Source organism: Lissotriton helveticus, chromosome 11 (assembly GCF_964261635.1).
Source record: "Lissotriton helveticus chromosome 11, aLisHel1.1, whole genome shotgun sequence".
NCBI classification, from domain to species: Eukaryota; Metazoa; Chordata; class Amphibia; order Caudata; family Salamandridae; genus Lissotriton; species Lissotriton helveticus.
Window position 1 is genome coordinate 674630141 of NC_136072.1, and position 23013 is coordinate 674653153.

Sequence of the window (23013 nt, forward strand, 5' to 3'; positions counted from 1 at the left end):
AGAGAGAGCGAGTACTGCACCTATTCCTCTTAAAACTAAGAGGATACCGTTTTGCCATGGTAGTTTTGTTTGTAGGGCATCCCCCTTCAAACCATCCCAAAGGAGTTGGGTGGACAGTTAGATACAAGGACTGGCCAGCCCCCCACTGCAATCACTTTTTCATTAGCTAATCCTGTAACGCAATGTCCTGGAGGGCCCTGAGGGAAGAGGATTAAGGGTTTAACCCCACAATCTGCACATTTTAATGTGGCAGAAAGGCTGTATTAGCCAAGGGGGGGTCAGTCGGTGCAATCAGATGTCACTTTTTCATTCCTGGTATCCAGTGGGCATTCTGCCATTGCAGTGAACAGATTCTGGGTAAAGCTCCTAATTTTCCCCAAGGGAGACAAAAATACAGTTTTGGAGCCAGGGATGGGGTTCAACCCATTTCAGGACAGGTTAGTCTCTAATGTGGTTTCTATGCTATAAACAAAACCCTAGTGTTCACTGGACTCTCTGCCTTCAGAGGTAGGCAGATTATGGTAAAGACCACAATTTGCCCTGGAGACAAAATGAGTATACTGGAGATGGTTGGCCATGCCAGAACAGGCCAGACCTTCAATGCATTCACTTTTCAGACATCTATACCTGGGCCCAAATGTATTAAGGCGTTACGTCACTACTGCATCATGTAAGGGGTAAGGCAACACAAGCCCCTAAGTCAGATTACTAAACCACTCAAAGCCACCTTGTGTAAATCTTGAGTAATACAAGTCACTGCCAAGCGTTACTGTATGTTGGGAATGTGCTTCATGGGTGGAGAGTGGGTATTTCCATTAATCCACCCATGGAGTTTGGTGCATTCACAGATGTACTACATTGGCATACATCAAAATTAAGCCGTAATGAGGAGAAATAGCTTTATTTCTTCCTGATATGTCCCCTTTCTATGTGTGCATCATTCTGCAGCGCGCTTATATGGAAGGAAATGCTTCTGAGGATTGTTTTTGTGCAGGAAGGTATCCCTTTGTGCACAAAAATAATCCTATTTGTAACGCAGGGAACCTTGCACCGTGGCACAAGGGTGCCGGCATTGGCACTAGGCAGCACATACTGCACCAGTGCAGAGAGAGAGGAGGAATGAGCCTGTCACAATGTGGCCGTACTGGACCCAGAGGAAGAGGAGAACGACAACACTTTGCCCCCTTATGTGTCTCCTGTATGTTTTTTTACAGTCTCCCATGGGGCAGTGTGCCGAAGGAGGTACCAGCCCCTTTAATTCACCACACTTCCCTGTCACATGCACCAATGGAGGTCTACAACCTCGAAGAGGAGGTCCTCATAACCGGAAACCTGGGTAATTCAAGCGAAGGAGAGAGAAGCCAGAGAATCCAGCGGCACGAGGAGCCAAGGAGGAAAGTCGAGGACGAAGGGCACTACATCCCCCTAGAGAGTGACGAAGAGACTCTTGGTAATGCAGGACAAAGGACTTCGAATCCGGCTTGAGGACTGCGACGCCAGGAAGCCAAGGCACGGGAGCCGGACCCTATCCGGTACCACGTACAAGCCCGCCACGCTCCTGGAGGAGCTTGGCTATCAAAGGTACTAGAGCGCATCTGGGGTTGGTTCGGGAGGGGGTCCTCAGCCGCAGCAATACCGATAGCCAAGGCGGGGGAGGCTTATAATGCTAACATACCTCAGGATCATTTAATGGCTACGTGTGCACATTTTTTTTTGTATTTTTTTTTGGTGTAAGATGTTTATTGCACTTTTCATCACATAAAGAAAAACGTACATTGTATTCGCCTACAACCGCGTGGGGCCGGCTACAGGTGCCCACCTCAGAGAAAATTGGTGGTTGTTATACACAGCCCATCAGCCGACATCCAGCGGACCGGCGGCGTGTTATCTGATAGTCCACAGATTGACGTCAGTGCTTCACTCGCTCACAATTCGTCAGTATTCTTACAGTTTCACATTTTCTGTATAACGGAATTTAAACATAACAATATACTACCCAACTTGTAATTCTCCTCTTACTACAAACACTCTGCATCACAGCATCCTCCCTCCTCAGTACCAATATTATACAATCTTTCACTCCACGTCCCCACCCTCAGATGTATACATTACTCGGTGTCTGCTTCTGATTCTGACGTACCATGTTCTAGTAAATAGGCACGCAGGTACCCCCAATAGTCTTTTGGCCTAGATCTGACTGGCAACTCCTCCTCGTATGTGTTGAGCGTGTCTCGACAATAGACCACATCCTCAATCCAGTGCTTTACCTCCGGGGCTCTCTTGCTGTTCCAGTGGAGAGACACCCTTCTCTTGGCTAGCAGAAGTGCCACAGCGCAAAATTTTCGTTTCAAGGCTCTAAGCTGCGGGACAATACCTAACAGACAGACTTTAGCCTCACACTGCATGGAAACTCCGAGCATTTCATTCAAAATGTGCATGACCTGTTCCCAGTATCCCGCCACTTTGCGACAGTGCCATGCTAGATGCATGAAGTCCGCATCCTCTTGTTTACACCTGCAACATTGTGAATCTTCCCTCAAGCCATATTTATACAGTCGCTGAGGCGTATGGTACACCTGGTGTAAATACTTATAATGAATGATTTTCAAGGTACCGTTTGGTGTCAACATGCCAGTAAGCATGCAGGAGGAATCCCATTCTTCGTCGGTTAGAGGTTCCAACAGCCCCGCGCTCCATTTGTCCCTGGCCTTGTGTGTAGTGCCCCCCACCGCCTCCTGTATACTTGCATATAGTTTGGATACTAGGTGAGATGCTGTGGGCGTAGTGAGGAGCAGTCGTAGGGGTTCAAGTGTTTTCGGCTCTACAGGGTGTGTAGGGTAGTGTTCCTGGAGTGCCCTCTGTAGCCTGTAGTAGTTAAATCTGAAAAGTGGGGACGGGTTGCTGATGTATTGTAACTTGTCCAGAGTCTGGAATTCACCATCTATATACAAGTCCCCCAGTGTATCTATGCCAACCCGCTTAAACAGATCCATGCCAACCTGCTCCTGTGTTACCGAAATGGCCGGGTGATGCTCTAGTGGAAGCGTGGGTGCATATAGTGGAAGGCTATCCGCTGCTTTCCCCATCAGTCTCCATGCCTCCGTGGTGGTGTTGACCGGATTGATGTCGTGGTCGTGTAACCTAGGGTGTTTATGCGTCATTATGCTGGTGAGCGGGATCGGGTCAGCGTCGCCCGCTTCCACAGCCACATGTGTCATGAAGGGTATGTCGTGGTACCAGAAGTGTGCAAATTGCGCCTGAGCGCACAAGTAATATAAGTAGAAGTCTGGAACCTTGAAACCCCCCCTAGCATACGGCAGTGTCATGGTGCGCAGTTCCATCCTCGCCTGTTTCCCCGCCCAAAGCAAACTAAGTACCAGCGTGTTGATGCTACGGAATACTGCAGCTGGAGGTTTTATCGGAATATTGTTAAATAAATACAGGAACTTCGGCAGAAGTACCATTTTGATGATCGCTGCCCTGTCCGCCAAGGATAGAGGAAGTCTGTTCCACCTTTTAATTTTGTCCTCAAGGGACGCTATGGTTCGCCCGTAATTTGTCTGAATGACCAATTCAGGATCTCTGTGAAACCATATGCCTAAATATTTTGTTGGTTCCTCCTGCCATTCCAGCGGGTAGTCCAACTGTGTCGGTCGTGTGCTGTCCGTCAGTGTTAGGACAAGGGATTTATTCCAATTTATCTGCAATCCGGATTGTTGACCAAATTTTATGTATTCTCTTAGAAGCGGATTCAAGTGCTGCTCAGGATTCTTAACATACAACACCATGTCATCCGCATATAGCGAGATGTGTATTGGCCGGGAGGGCATTTGAAGCGCCGAGCAGTGATGGTGTTGTCGGATTTTACAGGCCAATGGCTCCAAGATTAACGCGAAGAGCATCGGTGAAAGTGGGCACCCTTGCCGGGTACCCCTGCATATTTGAATGGGTTCCGAGATGTACCTATTCACTCTGATGCGTGCTGTTAAATTCGTGTATAGCATCGATATCCAACCCATGAAGATCTGCGGAAATCCCATACGCACCAGTACTGCGTGGATAAATGGCCAACCAATAGTGTCAAACGCCTTAGCAGCGTCTAGCAACACTGCCACAGCCTTCGTCTCCGGGGCCAAGTAGTGTGCTAATGCGAACAAAGTGCGGGTGTTATGTGTGGTGGCCCTGTCAGGGATGAATCCGGATTGATCAGGTCTTAATAACAACGGCATAAGTGGTTTCAGCCTATCCGCCAGCAGACTAGCAATAATTTTGGTATCTACATTTAATAGCGAAAGGGGGCGGTACGAATCACATTTATCTTCCTCTTTTCCCGGTTTTAGCAATGCGATGAGCAAGGCTTCCCTCAAAGACGCCGGTAGCGTCTGGGCTTCATGTGCCTCCCCATATAGTTGCACCAAGTGTGGGGCGAGTAAGTCATCATACGTTTTATAAAATTCAGTTACGAAGCCATCTGGCCCTGGCGCCTTGTTATTAGGTAGACGTCTTATGGTGTCTGTAACTTCCTCTACTGTTATAGGGCGCTCTAAGTATTTTCTATGCCCATCAGCTAGCCACGCTATTTCTATATCCTCCATATATTTCAGTAAATCAGCTTGTGATGGTGACGGGCGCGCCGTATAAAGTGTGCCATACGAGTTCATAAATTCCTTCAGTATCCCTTTGACGTCCGTAACCACCTCTCCGGTGTCAATACAAATTGACGCTACATTCTGTGGAGTTTTGCCTGAGCATATTTTAGCTGCCAGTTCCCTGCCCGGCCTGCCCCCCTCGCCATAACGCCTAGCAGTAGCCCGCTTAGTCACATATGTAAGCTCGTCTGTTGCAAATTGTGCATGCTCCGTCAGCAGTGTTTGAATGTCCCCCAGTATTTTAGTGTCTCCCGTCTGGGTGTGTGTCTGTTCCAGCGCTTGAATGGCTGTCTCTCGTGTGTTCAGTTGCCATCGGATGTCCTTGAGGATGCCTGAGGTTGTACTGATACAGACTCCCCTAATCGTGGCCTTAAAGGCCTCCCACAGTAAACCCTGGTTCTCAGTTGTCGGGCCGTTCAGGTCAAAGTAATATACTATCGCCTTATGTATGGTGGTAGCGTACACAGGATCTCGCAACGCAGCTGCATTGAAGCGCCAAGTGAAGGGTGGTGGGTCATATTGTGGGATAAGAACCTCCAGCATCACCGGGTTGTGGTCTGACAGTGTACGTGGTAGGTGTGTTATATCTACAACCCAAGTAAGTACCTCTTGTGTACCCAGCCAGTAGTCTAGCCTGGACCAACTGTTGTTCGCCGCGTTAATGTGTGTTGCTGTTGTCACCCCTGGGTTTCGCACCCTCCACAAATCTACCATGTGTAGGTCTTCCATGGCGTCCTGCAGCATCGTCCTGGCATTCCCATGCTGTTCCAAAGTGTGTGTTGCCCTATCTAAAGTGTCGCGCAGTGTAACATTGAAGTCATCCCCCCAAATTACGTGATTCGTCTGTAGGTCTGCGATGTTGTGCCACACCTTACCGAAAAACCCCGGGTCATCTACGTTGGGGCCATATGCGTTCACCAACAGTAGCCTCTGCCTCCTAATCGTGCCTGCTACAACAACGCTCCTCCCATCCGTGTCCCTGTGTATGCCCGTAATCTCAAAGTTTGTCCCCTTACGTATTAAGATGCTCACCCCCCTAGAGTAAGATGAGTAGTTAGAGTTGGTTACAGATTCCGCCCATTTAGCACCTAGTGTGGATGTGCCGTCGCGTGTCAAGTGTGTTTCCTGTAAGAAAACAATGTTAACATTTAAGCGGTCCAAATATGCAAACAATCGCCTAATCTTTTTCGGGTTGCCCAGCCCCCGCACATTCCAGGTGAGAAATTTCAGCGTACTATTACGTGTCATGAGCATGTGTGTGGATGATTAGTATACACGTCAGGCATTGCGCCTGCTTCCTGCAGTGTGCGTGCGTGGTGACAGATTGTAGCACAGCTGACAGCGACAGTGGTACACGTAGAATGAAAGCATTTTTCACCTGATAACATACAACTAAGGAGTTCGCCATGCTTCTCAGACACAGAGGTTGTAGTTGACTAGTTCCTAACTTCCCTGCCCTCCCCCCACCCACTTTAGCACCCAAACGTTGCCAAAGCCATCCCTGAACAACCTTTAACTTAGGTAGCAAACATGACTCGGGGCACACCCTCAGGGGGGTGTCACCAGGTTCACACATCTCCATCTACATGGTGAATGTGGACAGACGCTTGCGTACTTATCACTATGTAACATACGTGTAATCTCCTCCAACCCCCCAACCCCCTTAAAGTAACTTGTAGCGTTGAGATGACGCAAAGACAGTCCCTCATGTAAATTGTAATGTAAATTGATACTTGTATAGCGCACTACTCACCCGCAAGGGTCTCAAGGCGCTTGTACGAATACCGCTGTGGAACCCATCCTGGCTTTCCCTGTGAGGTGTCCACTCCTGGGCACCCCCAAGGTGGAGGCCAGGCATCCTTAGCGTTGTGGGGGCCGTTGTGGAGATTAAGCAAGCTATTGCCCAGAGTTGCAGAGTGGGACTCCATGATTGGAATAGGCACCGAGGCGAGAATTATCAAGTCCGTGGAATTTTTGAGCCCAAGACCCGCCGAGGCGGGGAATTGAACCCTGGTCCCGGGCTAGACCTCTGCATCAGGGTCTGCCGCTCTAACCATTGAGCCACACTTCTCATGTCCACCACTATACAGTGTCTTAGGTCATCGGATATGTGGAGCTATTCTATGGACAGTGTTTCCCATGCTAGAGAAGCTGCACGATGACGGGTCCAGGCAAAGTGTCTGCTAGGGGCATTTGGCCCAACTCTCCCATCAGCTGGCCTATATATCGCCCCACCACATTGTCTGCACATCCGATACTCACATCTTGATTGTCTCTGCGGCGGCTTATCATTAGCAAGGTCCGTACTCACAGTAAGTTCGTAAGAGCCTCGTCAAGCCATCGTTTAACGTGACCGCAGTAGCCGTGCCACGCAGCAGTTCCCACAGTCGGTTGCAGCCTCTGCCAGTTTGCGTCCGTCGTGCGAGTCTCGTAGCTCAGTTTAGTCCCGCATCAAACAGATTCACTCATTCCACATCGCTCGTTGGTTCATTCCGTTCCTGAGATTTCCTTCGCTTTCCTTGCTGTTTAATATACTCCTGTGCCGCCTTCACCGTCTGGAGTATGACCGGTTTCCCGCCATTTGTGATTTTGAGTTTCGCTGGATATAACATGGCGTATTCCAGACCCAGCTCCCTCAGCTTCTTTTTCACCGGGGCGAATTCCTTCCGAGCCAGTTGCACCGCCACGGTGTGATCGGGATAGAACTCCAGAGTGTTTCCCTGATGAGTGATCTTGCCTAGTTCTCTGGCCAGTCTTAAGATTGTGTCTCTATCCCTGTAATTGAGCATGCGAGCAATGACCATGCGTGGGGCAGCGCCCGGCTTTGGGACGGGTGCCAGCGAACGATGAGCACGTTCCACCAGGAACACCGTGGACAGTTTGTCGGAGCCAAAGATCTCCCTCATCAGTGCCTCGATATAGGTCTCCATCTTCCCTGTGTTTGTGGATTCTGGCAGGCCCAAAATCCGGACGTTATTGCGCCTGGACCTGGCTTCCTGGTCCTCCACCCTGGCTCGTAGGCTCTCCACCGTTTTCTCTAGGCCACTGCAGGTCTTCGACGTGGTTCTTTGGCCATCCTCTACTGCTGAGAGTCGCTGCTCGGCTTCCACAATGCGTTCATCATGTTTTTCAATTTTCGCCGCCATATTGTCCACCCTCTGCACCACGTTGTCCAGTTTACCGTTCATCTCCTGTAGGCTCTGTTGGATCGCCCGCAGTACCGCCTCCATGCCCGTGCCTTCCGACAGCTCTTGGCCACTATTCGCCTCTGGGTCCGTCACGGTATTTTTGCCCTGTTTCCGAGTTTCAAACTGGAGCTTGGTCTGTTGCCTGTCTGGTTTCCCCATTTCGGTGCGTGGCTGTGGCGAACCATGCCCAGTCGTCCCAGGGCTGCTAGTCTTCGTCGCACAGACCGTGGAGCTAGCATGGTGTGTCGCTGTTGCGGCCCCCCACCTTGCTGTACGCGTAGTCATCGGCTGATAGACGCAGGTGTGGGTATTGTCGGGTTTCTGCTGGTTTGGCGCTTTATAATCTCATTGGGTGTCGCTGTTTGGGGACCATATGGGGCACAGCAGGAACAGAACCCTGCACCTCCTCACCCCCTCGCTGGAGATAGAGGCACACTTGGTCTAGCGGGGCTGATGTGCTCCTCAGAGCTCGATTTCGTGTGTTTGCGGCACGGCTTAGGGCATTTCTTGCAGCTTGCTTTCCCTTTGCCCCGTGTGAGTCACTGCCCTCCTCGCTCACCTCGTGGTGTCCGCCATCTGATCGCCGTCCAGGGGTCCGCCGCGCAGCACAGTCAGCCGCAGGGGCATGAAGCCCTCCGTTCTTTCACGCCTCCAGAGCCCCTCGCAATCTCCAGGTGATAAGGGGAAGCATTACTGTGCCTGTCTCGATCGTCCGTTGCCGCCGGTCATTTGCGTTCCAAGGGCGCCGCCATCTTGCATCTGGTGGAACGCACGGCAAAGCACAGCGCCTCCGCTCCCATCTGCGGTCCCCGCTTGTCTCGCAGCCTCGTATGAAGGTCAGCGCCCTTAATCCTTTCGGCGCCGGGTCAGCACACAGCCCCAATTCACCTGCGTGCCACTTTAGCGCAGATCTTCCGATCTTCTCGAGCGGCCATTTTGGATCGCCGCGGTCGGCTCCTCGACATTCGGGTCAGATCTCATACAAGCAGCCCATTTGGAGTCACCTACTTGCCATGTCGACGTGGGACCCGAGCTCCGATGTCTAATTCTCGGTTTATATCAGCGTTAGCAGGGGTTTTAAGGGGTCAAAGGCCGCTAGGTTCGCGACCGTCCGGCGGAGCGGACTGTCTAGTCAGCCATTCCGCAGTGCGCCCTCTAGCGCCCCCCGCTACGTGTGCACATTGATGTTCTCACCAGCACATGGTGATGGAATAAGGTGTTGGTGTGATTCCCCCCACTCCCCTTCCTTAAACTCAAACCATAAGTCAGGCCACTTATCTTATACCTACCTCCTTTTTTTTAGTTTTCTTACATACCCCGTGAACTCGGATTGATGGAGGACGACGAGGTCCTGTGCATCACCCCCCTGAAGGAAAGACGGGAGGAAGAAAGAGTGTTGTTATATCTCTGAAGCAAGAGCCTCTCAATAAATCTTCGGTTTATACGTCCTCCATGCCTCAGTGTTCTTTGCCCATTCACAGTGCTATATATAAGTAAAACTTCCGCATTCCTGCTCTCTCCATTTGACAAAGCGCAGCAAGTTGTCTTAGTAAATCTGGGCCCTGATGTCTAATGACCTTTCTGACCCCTCGAATGTCCACATTGTATTAAACCCTTCCAATCTCTCTCTATGGGAGTAGAAAGACTATAAGGAGTTCAGGGGTGGAAGTGCAGTACGAGGACAGTCAGTGCTGCCACGGCACACCGTTTATGTTTTGGCACACCGTTTATGTTTTATGAGTAAATCCGGGTGTCTAATGGGCTTTTTGCACCCCCAGAGTGGGCAAACTGGGTGTAAACAATCAATCTGCACCCCAGGGGGTAGAACAAATTATACTGCCTGGGTGATTGGGGAGGTATGCCTTTTGTCATGGTGTTTTGCTCTCCATAAAAATGCCCCGTGATCTAGTATGTGGATCCACGCACTTCAATCATCCTCTTACTGTCATCCCAGAGCAGGGATTCACTTGGTAGAGGTATCACTCGAACGTGAACAGTTTGTTTTCCCAACAGTAACTCACACACTGTATTTGGTACTCATGTACAGAATGTGTACTAGAGCACTGCAAACTGTAGAAGCAGAAGGAGCTGTAAGTCTCCTTTTACATTCACTCTCAGCTGTGATGACATGAGTAAGCGGTGCGCACTGATCGCCATTCACAAGTAAATAAATAAACCCCAGGCTGCAAGGGACGCTATTTATCAGCAGCTCGAGGTGGCGCCCCATAAAAGGAAGAGAGCCACAGAGGGATCCCCACCCCTAGTTGCTAGGAGGTGATGTTCTCAAACTCGATAATCTTGAGCATGAGGTCATCTTGTCATATGAGTACTTATTTTATCGCTATCCTTCACAATAACAAAAGTCAAAATCAAATCTCATTACATTTGATAATGAGGACTTACTTGTATTTCAGTCCAGAGACGAAAGGTTTCAGATGGCACTCTTAGCCATGTATCATTTGTTACTCCGCAGATTTTGGCGGTACTTTCAAGGCTCTCATACTTGTACACGGCATGTGCTGCACCTTCTGTAATTGTAAGTGGTTCAATATGGTAAGGCTGCCTTTGGGTCGTGAAATATCCTCTGTGAAATACAATAAGAGCTATAAATCATCACTTCCAAATGTAGGGTTTGAAGGCATTCATGTATCAAAGTTTACCTACACGTTATCATATAAGATGTGAATGGTACCATTCTATTTTTGGAGTTACAGTGAAAGATTCTATAATCTGTACCTCCAAAACTGCAATCACACTTCTGTAGACAGCTAACTTCATGTATTCTTAGTTTTCCACCATGATAATATTCTACTTGTTTGGCTGGAGGTAGCATTGATAGATCATAGTGTGTTTTTTCACTTAAAAAAGGACCAATACAATTTTTCGATAATGTCAATAGTGTGGTAATTACATAAATGACAAAACTGAAGATGATAGAGCCAGACAGGCAGCTGCTTCATGAAGGGGAAATATGCCACTTTAAAGAAGACGAAAGGCGCAGGATCCCATTGTTTTCTAAATTGGCAGTTACTTCAGTTTCTATTATTTTTATTATTAATAGTAATAACGATAATAATAATACATAATAAAAATAATAAAAATAAAACAAAGCACGACAAATGTTAAAATAATTCAGTGAAAAAACAAAGCCAGTGCTTCCGAACAAGTTGCATTACCACATTCAACCGACTAAGCCTAGAATGATCTTATTTCTCACTAATCTATTCGCTCCTCACCTGTATGAAAATGCTGTTTTTGACACTGTTGCTCAGCATGAAGACTCATAAAGCAAAGCATTTTGTGGAAACTATATCGTACAACAATCTACTTCCGCTGACCCTCCGATGGAGACACATTACGGCAATAATTATCCTAATCCAAACATGTTAGAAAGGCACACTCAAGCACACCATGAAAGAACAGATATATTTTACATGTTTATTTTAAAATCAAAATCCTATCCTAGTGCATAGAATACGTGTAGTAATTATTATAGACAAACAGAACAGTAATTTCAACGTTTACGAGTAATGTGAACAATACTGCAACACAATGGCTGTTTATTTTGATATAACTTTAATACCACGATTGAGCTGATAATGTTGCTGAAGAGTTGAGGCATTCCACGCTTCCAATCCCACAGGTACTATACCGATGTGAAGGCCCACTGATCGAAGTGACTTACAAAACATTTTGGGCCCACACAGTTCGTTGCATGGTAGATACAGACCAAAAGCCTGGGGATACTTCAGATATTGTTTGGGGAGGAGATATATATTTATTAGTCCTGAAGACGGTGGGGTATACATGTTGGGCAACCAAAACGCATCAATGGAATTAGAAAGCACGACCAACAGTACATGGATGATATGTATATGTTACTGAACGTACCCACAGAGATCCAGTAACATAAGTAGTTGGAGTGGTTCTATGGTAAAAGACGAATTGGACCCTACTGAAAATTCTTCCTACTGTGTAGTATACGTTATGTTGGTGTATTTATGTTTGAATGTATAAGAGATTCTAACGTATGAATTCATAAAGAATAATATTAAAGCCTTATATATTTTTTCAAACTCCAGAGGTATTGGGTTAGATTGGATGTGTTGTTATAATTGATGAGTGAGTGATTTCTTGGAAAAATCGTTTTTTTACAGGGGGATAGTTTGTCGGTTTGGTTAACCTTATATCAACCCCACCTTCCTATTTTTGGATTACTAAGCTAAACTCAGCACCAAAACAAGACTATTTTGAGTTTTAAATATGGCGTATTCTTACATACATTTGGTATGGCCTGTATCATCTTAATCTTCTGGCATGAAGTGTCTTTCTCTCTACCTTTTCAAACTTTAGGCCTGATTCACAAATGTAAACCTAGACTTTTGTGTGAGTTTACCATTGTTTGCTATTCACAAACTTATTTTACTAGTTATATCTTGATGACTGCGATGCCTCAACACATAAGATAGGACTGTCTAGCTTTTCATGTGTGGAGACTCCACAGTTGTAAAGATACTACTAGTAAAATACCTTTGTGAATTGTAAACAATCGTAAACTTATACAAAAGTGTAAGTTGAGCTTTGTAATCAGGCCCAATGTTCTTAACTTATATAACATTATCCAGTCATTGATGAATCTTTTAAACAATTAGCAGAAACAGACCTGATGCCCTTTTAATTGTTTTGGTTCTGAGAAACCGTGCTCTTTGAATTATAATAATAAACAAAAAATTAAATTATCAACCTCAATGAAACTTTATTCACAACTCACTAACAAGTATTTTAGAACAGAGACTGAAACAAAGATAAAATACTGAAATAGATTCAATCAGACGGGATCATCACTCTGCAATGAAAGCACACAAACATGCATTCTAAATTTGTTATTCATATCAAAACGATTAACATGCGTAACCTAAAAAAGGGGAACACCAAGAAGAGAGAATATGATAATTATAAAAGAACACAAACCGCTTATATAGCCATTGGATACCCAAACATTCATAATCAGTACACATACTTACAAATAAGTGTGTGAAGACTCTGCCTTTTCGATCACAGGGAGTACACAGCCATGAGGCACACAGAAGTCAATAAAATGGGTGATCGCTTGGCCTGACCAGTCCACTCAGTCACCAAGTGCTCCAATAGCATGGCCATGAGATGCCATGTTGGCCAAATAATGAAATACAGAGCGATAATAGTCAATACTTTGCTGGAATTTTCAAGGAGCTGTACATGGCGCTGGCGAACCTAAATATAAAAGCGGTGACGCAATACATATGTGACGCAGGGCTGCATAGGATGACACAGGAGCAGGTAGAAATCCTTCAGATACAGGTATAACTAGAAAAAGTGCAGATAGCCATTTCGCAAATGGAATTCAGGAAAAAACTGGACAATGAAAGGTCAGACACCAGAATCTTACAAAGTTTCCCAGGTGCAGTTGACCAACAGTTAAAAGTCAAATATACAGCTGCATTTAAGAGCGGTGAGTTCTCGCCTGCGACTAGGAAGGCCAACATAGTGATGTTGATGAAAGCATTTCACAACCCCCTGGTTGCAGAGTCATACATCCCGCTGGCACCGTTAAACATTACTTTGAATTCTTCCATGCCTGGTTCACTCTGGTCAGAGTGGGCTTAAACCAAGCAGAAACACTACTCAAAAAATCAATGCTAATAACAGTATTCCTCCACAGTTGCAGTGGGCAGCAGTGGCTGCCACAGATATGGAGAAGACTTTTGATTCAATTGATCAGGGACATCTTGGAGTAGTGCTAAGTCATGGGCTTTGGATATAAAAATAGTTAAGTGGATACAGCTGCTGTACACAAAATCCCACAGCTCAGAATAAAACTGGTGTAGTGGAGCCGGATGCATGGCATGGCCAAGGCGGCACAAGGCATGGTTGCCTCTTTCACCATAGTTGTTCGCTTTGACCACAAAGTACTTGACATGCTATAAGCACAGCAAATAGAATCTATGAAAAGAATTTACGTTCTGCATTTAACAGAGCCAGAGGTCTATAATTTTGTGGTAGATCTTCGGAGGCCTTCTTATATAGGGAATGGCTCCATTAGTGTGGCTGCTGAGGCAATGAACTAGGTCAACAGAAGCTAAGTATGTTTGCCAGGTTGTGGACATGATACCGGTGCTACTGAAGAGACAGTTAGCCATGGTATGGAATGTGACTACTGCACCGAGCCTAGGATTATGGCTCAGTGATAATAAATGATGGGCAAAAGTAGAGGCTGATACTCTTAGAAGGCTTGGCAGAGAAGGAAATGTCAGATGGTGAGTGAGGATGATGAGTGGGAGGTGTAAAAAAGCTCCAAAATACAGTTGAATTAATCAATTGAAAATATATTCTAAAGCAGGTAAGTCAGAAACCCAAAAGGGGACAGCGACCAACACAACCCTTCTAACCACTCCCAATCATCAACCGTCTTATGCTCTCCCGCTTTCTCGAGCTCACCTATAGTACAATGCTCATAAGTAGAACACAAATACAACACACCTCCCCTCTTTCCAGCAGCAACCCCACATAAATATAAATATAATCTACAAAAAACATAAAAAATATAAAACATACTAAACTTAAAACTACAATAAAAAAAACTTCTACATCGATAAAACTATAGCATCACATAAATGTAATACACTACATAATCCTTAAACTTGGCTGGTATGGACTTTTCACTGAATGACCTTCCTTAACTCAACAATCCTGAATGAGTCAACCCAGCACCAGAAGAACATTCATCAATAACTTCACCATACAGCTTACCTTTAGAGTCATGGTTTTCAAAACTCAACAATGTTTTTGCGTGTGTAACTCCCAACTCACCTTTACAATCCTACTACAATTTCATCACTGACCATGTTCCAATCTCACAGCTCTAGAATTCTCACTCACTTTTTGGACCATGTATGGTTGACTGAACCTCACTCAACCCTTCTCCACAACCACTTTGTGTAACTTCACTTGACCCTCATCAACTTTTTGGCACATTTAATAGAATCAAACCTAATTTTACTCTGACTTCGTCTTGCACAAAGTTTTTCTAGTGAAAAATGAATTACAGTACTTATATGAGACGTATCACCAGCAACAATTCCAGACCTACACACCCATTCTGACCTAAAAAACGTCAGAGTTTTTCCTACCCGTCAATGCACAAAAAGTATTGAGATCCGTTTCTTAGTTAGGAGTGTTATGGTGTGCCCAAAGCATTGATCTCATCGCATTTTCAAAAATCTATCCATCTCAAGGATGCTCCTCTCTCACACTCAACAACCACCGTATTCACTTCTTAACAAGTCCATTAGCCTGTGGGTGATACAAACTACAATGTTTGGGCCAAATTCACAATGGTAAACTGAGGCGAAAGCCTAACTTTGCGACTTTCAGAATTCACAAAGGGCATTTACGAGTAGTAACGTTCGTTTTTTGACTCAGTTATACTTAAGTTTTGGTCTTAAGTTCAACTGAGACCAAAAAGTTACACTTGAGACCAAAGCTTAAGTTTATCTGAGACAAAATTCTAACCGGTAAATGCCCTTTGTGAATACCGAAAGTCGTAAAGTTCGACTTTTGTCTCAGTTTACCTTTGTGAATCAGGCACTTTGTGTTTAATACCAGCATCAATCAAAAATTCCATTGTGTCCTTAGAAATAAACTACACTCCATTCTCCAAAGCTAACTTAGAAGGAAAACCCTTCTCTGACAAAAGCGTCAGTAAGAAAAGTTATAACACTCTTTGTCAGTATTTCTGCTATAAATCTGACCGCCACCCATTTAGAGACAAAACCCCACAAAACAATTGCATATTTCTGCTGTCCAGGAAGATAATGAAAAGTTCCAAAGAAATCTATGGCAATTCTTTCCCACACACTCTTTGGGCCATCTACTTCGATCAAAGGTTGTACTCTTGTCTTAAGACCCATGTCATTTTGCAAACAATTGCTACATTGGATGCCCACATTTTTACATCTATCTTCATTTCAGGACACCAGTATTGGATTCTTAGTAATTTCTTGTTCAAAGTCATACCCAAATGCCCCTCATGAATGAGAGCTAACAACTAATCACTGATATAATGGGCAGAAACAAAAATTCTCTGCGGAAAATAAACTCATCCTCTACAGATGACTCATCCTGAATTTTGCAAACGGTTTATAACACAAAAAGGGAGTTTTTTTCCTCTCAGCCATCAAGCAGTAATACATTTTTCAAACTTTTTTCAAACGTACATTTTAATGCAAAGCATCCCCCCCTTCTTGTTTAGCTACATCCCTTTTTAGACCAACAAATATTGGCAACCAAACATTCAGCCTCCTCCCCTATATACTCAGCCTCAACAAACATACCTCCACCAGATTCCTGAGAAATAGGAAGAAGTGGGAAACTGTCTGCCTTTTTATTTTTCCCACCAGGAATATAAACCTCTTCAAAATGTTGTTCCATAAACTTAGAATGAGGCCTAATCAAGCTAGCTGTGGCCTTGCTGGTATTGACATTAGAACCATTTCAAATAGGAATTAATTGCTTGTGATCCGTTCCTATGATAAAATGAGTTCACAGAATGAGTTACCCAAACATAGGGTTTACATTTATCCACAACCCAGTGCAGAGCAAAATCTCAGGTTCTATCGCATAATACAATCTCTCTTGTGGCTTTAGGGCATGTGAGGCAACCACAATCATATTTTCCTGAATCACATATTCCTGCAACAAAACCACCCCAATACCAACATTGCTAGCATCCACAGTGCGGAGAGGCAATTGGCGACCCCCAATACAAGCCAAGATACAGGGGAAATGAACCGATGGACCATGACAAGTATCTTGTGACGAGACATGCACATTACTGGAGACAATAAATCAGATCACCATCTTCAATTTAAGTACATCTAAGCTTTCACCAGCTACAAATTCCCTACTTGCCAAGGGCCTTTCATATGTTCCCCATTCAAGTCTGAACAAATTTGAATTTGTTACTGATTTGATGTCCTTTTTACGCAAAGTACGCCTTAAAGCTTTTTTCTCTAAAGAGGACAATACAGATACACACAATAATAGGTCGGGCTTAACTCTTGCATCATCATTCACCCCAACCCTGGACCAATTACCCCGAGAAATAGCTGTCTTTGAGCAAGTGGCATACCAAAAAAATCATCTCTGCCACTAAACATGTCCCGAAACTCCATACAATCTAAACAAAGAAGAACATCAAGCCATGATTGAACTAAAAACGACCACTTCCCTCACTATCAAATATTGCGACAAGGGGAAAACATAGTAGTTCTCGATACTTCCACCTATGTGTCCAACATGGAAAAATGTTAGCTGATACAGCGTTCTACCAAAGGAGCACACATGATCCCACTAAAACTATCAGTAAAAAGATACTAGCTTTGACCCAGTCTAGATTTAAAGGCAATGATATATGTCAAAAAGAGCTGACATACTTACAGAGTCCAAAAATGGTCAGCGTTTACGGTGTACCTAAAATACACAAAAATTAAACTGACCCACCATACAGGCAATTTGTCACCACCATTGGCTCTGTCACAGAACCAATATCTAAATACATTGATGCCATTCTCTGCCCACATGTTCCCACAACACCATCTTATGTCCAAGATACTCGAGACATCATAAATCATATTAAAAACACCACCTTTTATGCCAATGCACATACCTTAGTCACTTTATACATAGAAGCTCTTTATAGCAACATCACCACACAAGGAGCGTTAGAAGCGGTGAATTAGTTCATGATGGACAGACACATTCAATGCTCTAAGATTTTTAACCTCGAGTGCCTCCAAATAGTACTTGAAGATAATGTCTTTGAATTCAATGGCAACCTTTACAAGCAGACTAAAGGTGTCAGCATGGGGGCCTCTTGTGCCCCCCGGTAGCGAACATTTAAATGGCCAAATTCAAACAAACATTCATCTATAACGAAATAGCACCATTTTCTGAGTCCTTATATAAATGGTCACGTTATATAGATTGCATATTCTTCGCATGGACTGACACGCAAGATAATTTGGCCAATTTCCTTGAATGGCTCAATTTATGCGACAGCAACATCCGTTTTACTGGGAAGTCCAGTAACACCCATGTCGAATTCCTAGACATCATCATCAAAGACGTTGAAGGATCTTTAGGGGTAGACTTGTACACTAAGCTTACAGCACGTAACACGCTGCTTCATTATACAAGTTTTCATCCTCCTGCCCAAAAAAAAGCCTACACTTTGGGAAGTTCCTCTGTCTTCGACGGAATTGTACATGTATCAAAGATTTCTGCTCCAAAGTTGTCATCATGACAGAGAAAGTTCTGTCTCGAGGCTACCCTAAAAAACTCATGTTATGTTATGTTAAAAACATTTATATCGCCCTCAGCTACTTCGGAGAGTGTCCCGGTGCTTGGGACTCCATGTAAAGAGTACGATTTTACGATATACAGCATCTCTTGAGAGAGAGCACAACCAAAACCAATGACTCTACTGTCTTTGGAACTAGACACTCTATGTTAAACGAAAGGATAAGACAAGCTGTTTGTTCAAGTTGGCAAATTCCTAATATTAACAGAGCGTCTGCTGAGAAATTCCCTAAACCGCTATTTACCTATCGGCACAACAGTAATCTGAAGGATCATGTTGTACACTCTAGAATGCAACACACTTCTGTAGAAATCCAAACATCAGTAGACACACTTAGACCGGTTATCTGTAATTTCCGGTGCAATTAATGCAAATCATGTCCTCAAGCCATCGAAATTGCTCTATTGCAATTCAACAGTGATGTCATGAAATCTACATGCCTGACTAATTGCAAATCGAAAGACATAAACTATCTGCTACTATGTCCCTGCAATCTAGGTTATATAGGTGAGACTTCAAGAACTATGGGTAGGCGTCTCACTGAACATAGATCTGCAGTGAGGACCAGAAAAACTACAGCTCCTATAGTTCAAGATTATCTAGACAGCAACCATACCCCAGAGGACATATGCCGGTTTATACCAGAAAAAATATGTAATAAACCAGGTCTTGACAATGAAGCCACAAGAAAGCACAGAGAAGTCTTTTGGATTTTTCTTCTGGACACTGCCAAATTGGGGCTCAATATGGAGATTCCATGGCAACAAGCCATAAAATTCATCGGCTAAACATTTAGCCCCCACGTCCATCATTTGGGTTACATTTCGCAACCCACTTTTCCGTTGCCATCTGGTATTTGGGTTGCATTCACCTTACACTCTTGTCCTTCCTATTCCCTTGACTTTTTATCACCTACCTTTGCTCTTCATTTTGCATATAATCCTCTATCTGATCCTAGAGTCATTTGTCGGTCTTGACTCATTTACCAGATTCTCATTATGTATCATATCTATGTCCAGGTCCAATGAAGCCCATGGACCTTTTGACAATCTACATTGAGATTGATTTCTTTAAAATTCCTTGTATCTCCTTTTTGTCAATTGGATATCTATTAATGTTTCAGTTGCACCACTATTCAGTATAGTGCTCTAGTATATGACATTTACGCCTATCCTGTTTTTTTTTGTAACATATTGTTATTGACATTTTGCATTGACAGTGACATGGTGTATCAAATATCATTCTCATAGAATACATTTAATGGTATTTATCTCAGAATGCATCAGTATCCATGTAGTTACTGGTCGAGTGTCCTGTCATTATGGAGGTCTTCCTATAAAGAATTGCTGAATATAACTGAGGGGGTGCTCATGGAATGCCGGGTACAGATAGCGGATGAGGCCTAGGGGTGGCGTATGCCCCGGTGTTTTACGTCCATCCTGTTATATTTAATTTCAGACTTTGACAATCTTTTTTGCTTTGCGCCGTACTATATAATCAGCACTCATACAAGTTGTATTCCTAATGGCTGTATCTTACCCATTGAAGTCAGCAATACCGTTCTGCGCTATGCCTTTTGCCGATTTTTATTACACCCAATATGGCCCCCACAACTATTCATCACGCAAAGCGGCATTCGCCGCAATGACACTCTATTGCTGCAGCTCCCTATCATTCACACCCTCCCTCTTCCGCCTTCAAGGATCCTTGCACCAATGGCGTCTTCCCTCGGCACGCTGCCCGGTTGCTGCTATACGCTTTGGCTGCAGACAATAGATGAGTTCCACACACGTAGCTTTTCATCAGTTTAATCTTAAGATTTAAGGTGCATTTCATATTTCTTAACCATCGGTAACCGCCCGACAAATGTCTGTAGTTATAGACGCCCACCTTTTTAATTATACATTAATTCATAGACAGGCATAACGCGTTACGCTTAGGAACTTCTATCTCTTATGCCTTAATGCATAAGGTCCGGAGACATATTAATATTTATGCAGACATCCTTGACAATATTCGTCATATGTTCTCAGTATTATTAACAAGCGCGCTGAACACTTTATTAAGTAAGGTGTCCTACATGCTTCTTCATAGATAAGGATCGTACTCCTGAATTCCTCTTCAGTCAAGCATTTATTCAAATCGCCAATACCCTACGATTTCACAGCACCGGATGATAACTGTTCCCTGCCATCCAAGTTTGCTATAGCTCATCATAAATATATTACCACGCACATGGAAGCGTGTCTCTGCACGCTTACTGTATAATCTTTCTAATTATTCCTTCATAGATAGTTCGAGTGTCTCAACGCTCTCTTGTGAGTCCACTGATTCTCGTGAGGACTGCTTTGTACAGCGACCTACACAATTTTTGTCAAGCAGAAACTTGATATCTACAATAATTATGCAGCATTTCTATACCACATAAGGTATATCGAACATATGCTTCCTCAGTCTCTGTTATACTTTACAGAACCCTAGATGTGTAGAACATAGTTTTTAACTGTTGGTTTTATGTATTTTCACAGGGCATCGAATCTTTTATGAATTAGGAACTCGACCATGCTTACTTTATAAGACACATTAAGGCTCCCTACCACCCATATAGGTAATTTGTCTGAATTTTGAATTTTTTTAGGATTTCCTATCACCAGGATACATTTTTTCTTCCTTTTCATTTTTTTTTATGTTCACGTTTAATTTAGATAATCATATTATTTTCCTGCACACTTATTAGGTGTCTACATCCTTCAATTAGTTCTTGAAGAGTAGGCCTTTTGTCTTTTTTCTTATCTTTTCCTATATATTTTTCCTTATTTTTGTTACGCAGTGGTCTTGTCATCAGACATATGACTGGTGGACTTAAGCTGTCTCTTTCTTCCCTTCCTTATTCGCTGTATCCTCATCTACTTAACCATTTTTAGATGCTTTGGCAATTGCCATTTCACATAGGTTCTGTTGTATTTGTCTTTTTTTACAGTATTTACTGAGATGGAACCCTAAAGAAGGCTTCGCCGAAACACGCGTCGTTTTATTATACCGCCAGTTCTCTCAATATATATTGTATTGCATTGTGTAATAAAAGAGTAATCAAAATTGTTTTAGAAACAATTACATGTCTATAATCCATACACTAAAATTGTGAATTGACACATGCACTTGTAATATGGATTGCATATTCGTTGATGATGTTATTTCCCTTGAATGAACGGTAATATCAATTGGAAATTGTGAAGCATTTAGAACCTTACATCATCAGTTGTTATCCCAAACATATTTCATGTATATATATTTATATACTCTATATTTAGAGAAAAAACCATAAAAAGTATAAAAATATATTTTCTATATAATAAACCACGTAAACATCTGACAGTTTTCGTGCTTTTTTGTATACAGTACCATTATTACTTGTTGCCTTATGCCTCTTTAGCACTAAGCCTTATTGCCCTGCCTAGGCTCTGCTTTTCCAATTGCCAGTGCTGAGAGCCCTATTTACAACTTCTTATTTAAAGAAATAGCTAACATGTACATAATCATGAAAACTTGCTTTATGAATTGCAACACATCATTTTAATTGCTTCTTTTTCAAAAAATATATATTTAAATATTTACCATTTTCTTTGTTTCATGCATGGAAATACAAACAAAATAATATGCATTTATATACAACAGTCCACAATACAAATGAACATATACAACAAATGACACACGCTCATGAATCCAAACACTCTTGGCCAAACATTCATTCCTCTAATCACACATACTGATCCCGGTGTCAAAACACCTAATCAAAAAGCCAGCAATTACTCAGATTTTTTGGCAATTTGAAGTTCTTTGTACAGTTCAAACGGAAGAGAAGGCACTCCTCGTGCTGTTTCCGAATATTATTTTGATTTTAGTGTTTTTTCAAAGTTTTTTTGACCCGGGACCGGGTCGACGCGTTTCAAACCCCGTAATTGCCAGGGTTCTCCTCAGGACCAATCACAACTTTGAAAGAAGTTGTAAATAGGGCTCTCAGCACTCTGGCAAGTGTTTCGTTTCTTCAGTTTAAATTGGCTCAGCCTTGCTGAGTTTTGAGTCAAGACCCTTTCAGTTGTCTTACTTTGGAGCGGGTTTGGTACCCGCGAGGTCCTGTTGGGCAGAGGATTAGCTGCCACAGGGTGTAACCATAGGTTGAATAGTTGTCCCACTTTGGGAATAGGGTGTGTGGTATTAATGGTGTCTGTCTAAATCTGTTATTCTTCTTTGGTGTGAAGTCAGTTTTTTATACGTCTGTCTAGTTGTGGTATGGCTGAGAAAGACATGCTTGCGTATAGTGAGGAGCATATCCAAAATTTGATAAGAGACCCCCCGGTGTTTGCGTCTGCAACCCTTAGTCTTACGGCAAACACTCAAAACGAGTCAGAGAAACTTATTCGACTACGTAAAAAACAAATAAGGACAGACCTACATGGTCATTTTCTACTACAACATTTGCGATCAGGCACCATCCCGACAGGACTCCAAATCCGCAACATCCCTGTGGTCTTTACGGACGACCCAGAATACAAAAAAGGTTTTAGCGGGATAGAAACAAAATGTAGTAGAGATCTTATGGTCCTAACTATTGAGACAGCACACAGGACCTCGTTCAAGGAATTGGAGGAAATCGCAAGTTTGGAAAGAGAAATTAAAGATAACCAATTGATTGATTGATTGATTGATTGATGCTTTATTTCGATATGCACATATCATAAAAGCAGTACAAAAAGATAAAAACAGCATGTCGAAATAA

At 43.6% G+C, this 23013-nt stretch overlaps 1 protein-coding gene across 6 annotated transcripts in view; it reads right to left on the reverse strand.

Moving 5' to 3' along the window:
• Window positions 1-23013, reverse strand: part of LOC144791764 (disintegrin and metalloproteinase domain-containing protein 28-like) — a 3516669-nt gene that overhangs the window by 2730373 nt on the left and 763283 nt on the right. For all 6 annotated transcript variants that reach the window (XM_078666532.1, XM_078666533.1, XM_078666531.1 and 3 more), the window contains one exon: window positions 10241-10421. In XM_078666532.1, the coding sequence (XP_078522658.1) occupies window positions 10241-10421 (181 nt within the window). The remainder of the gene's footprint in view (window positions 1-10240; window positions 10422-23013) is intronic.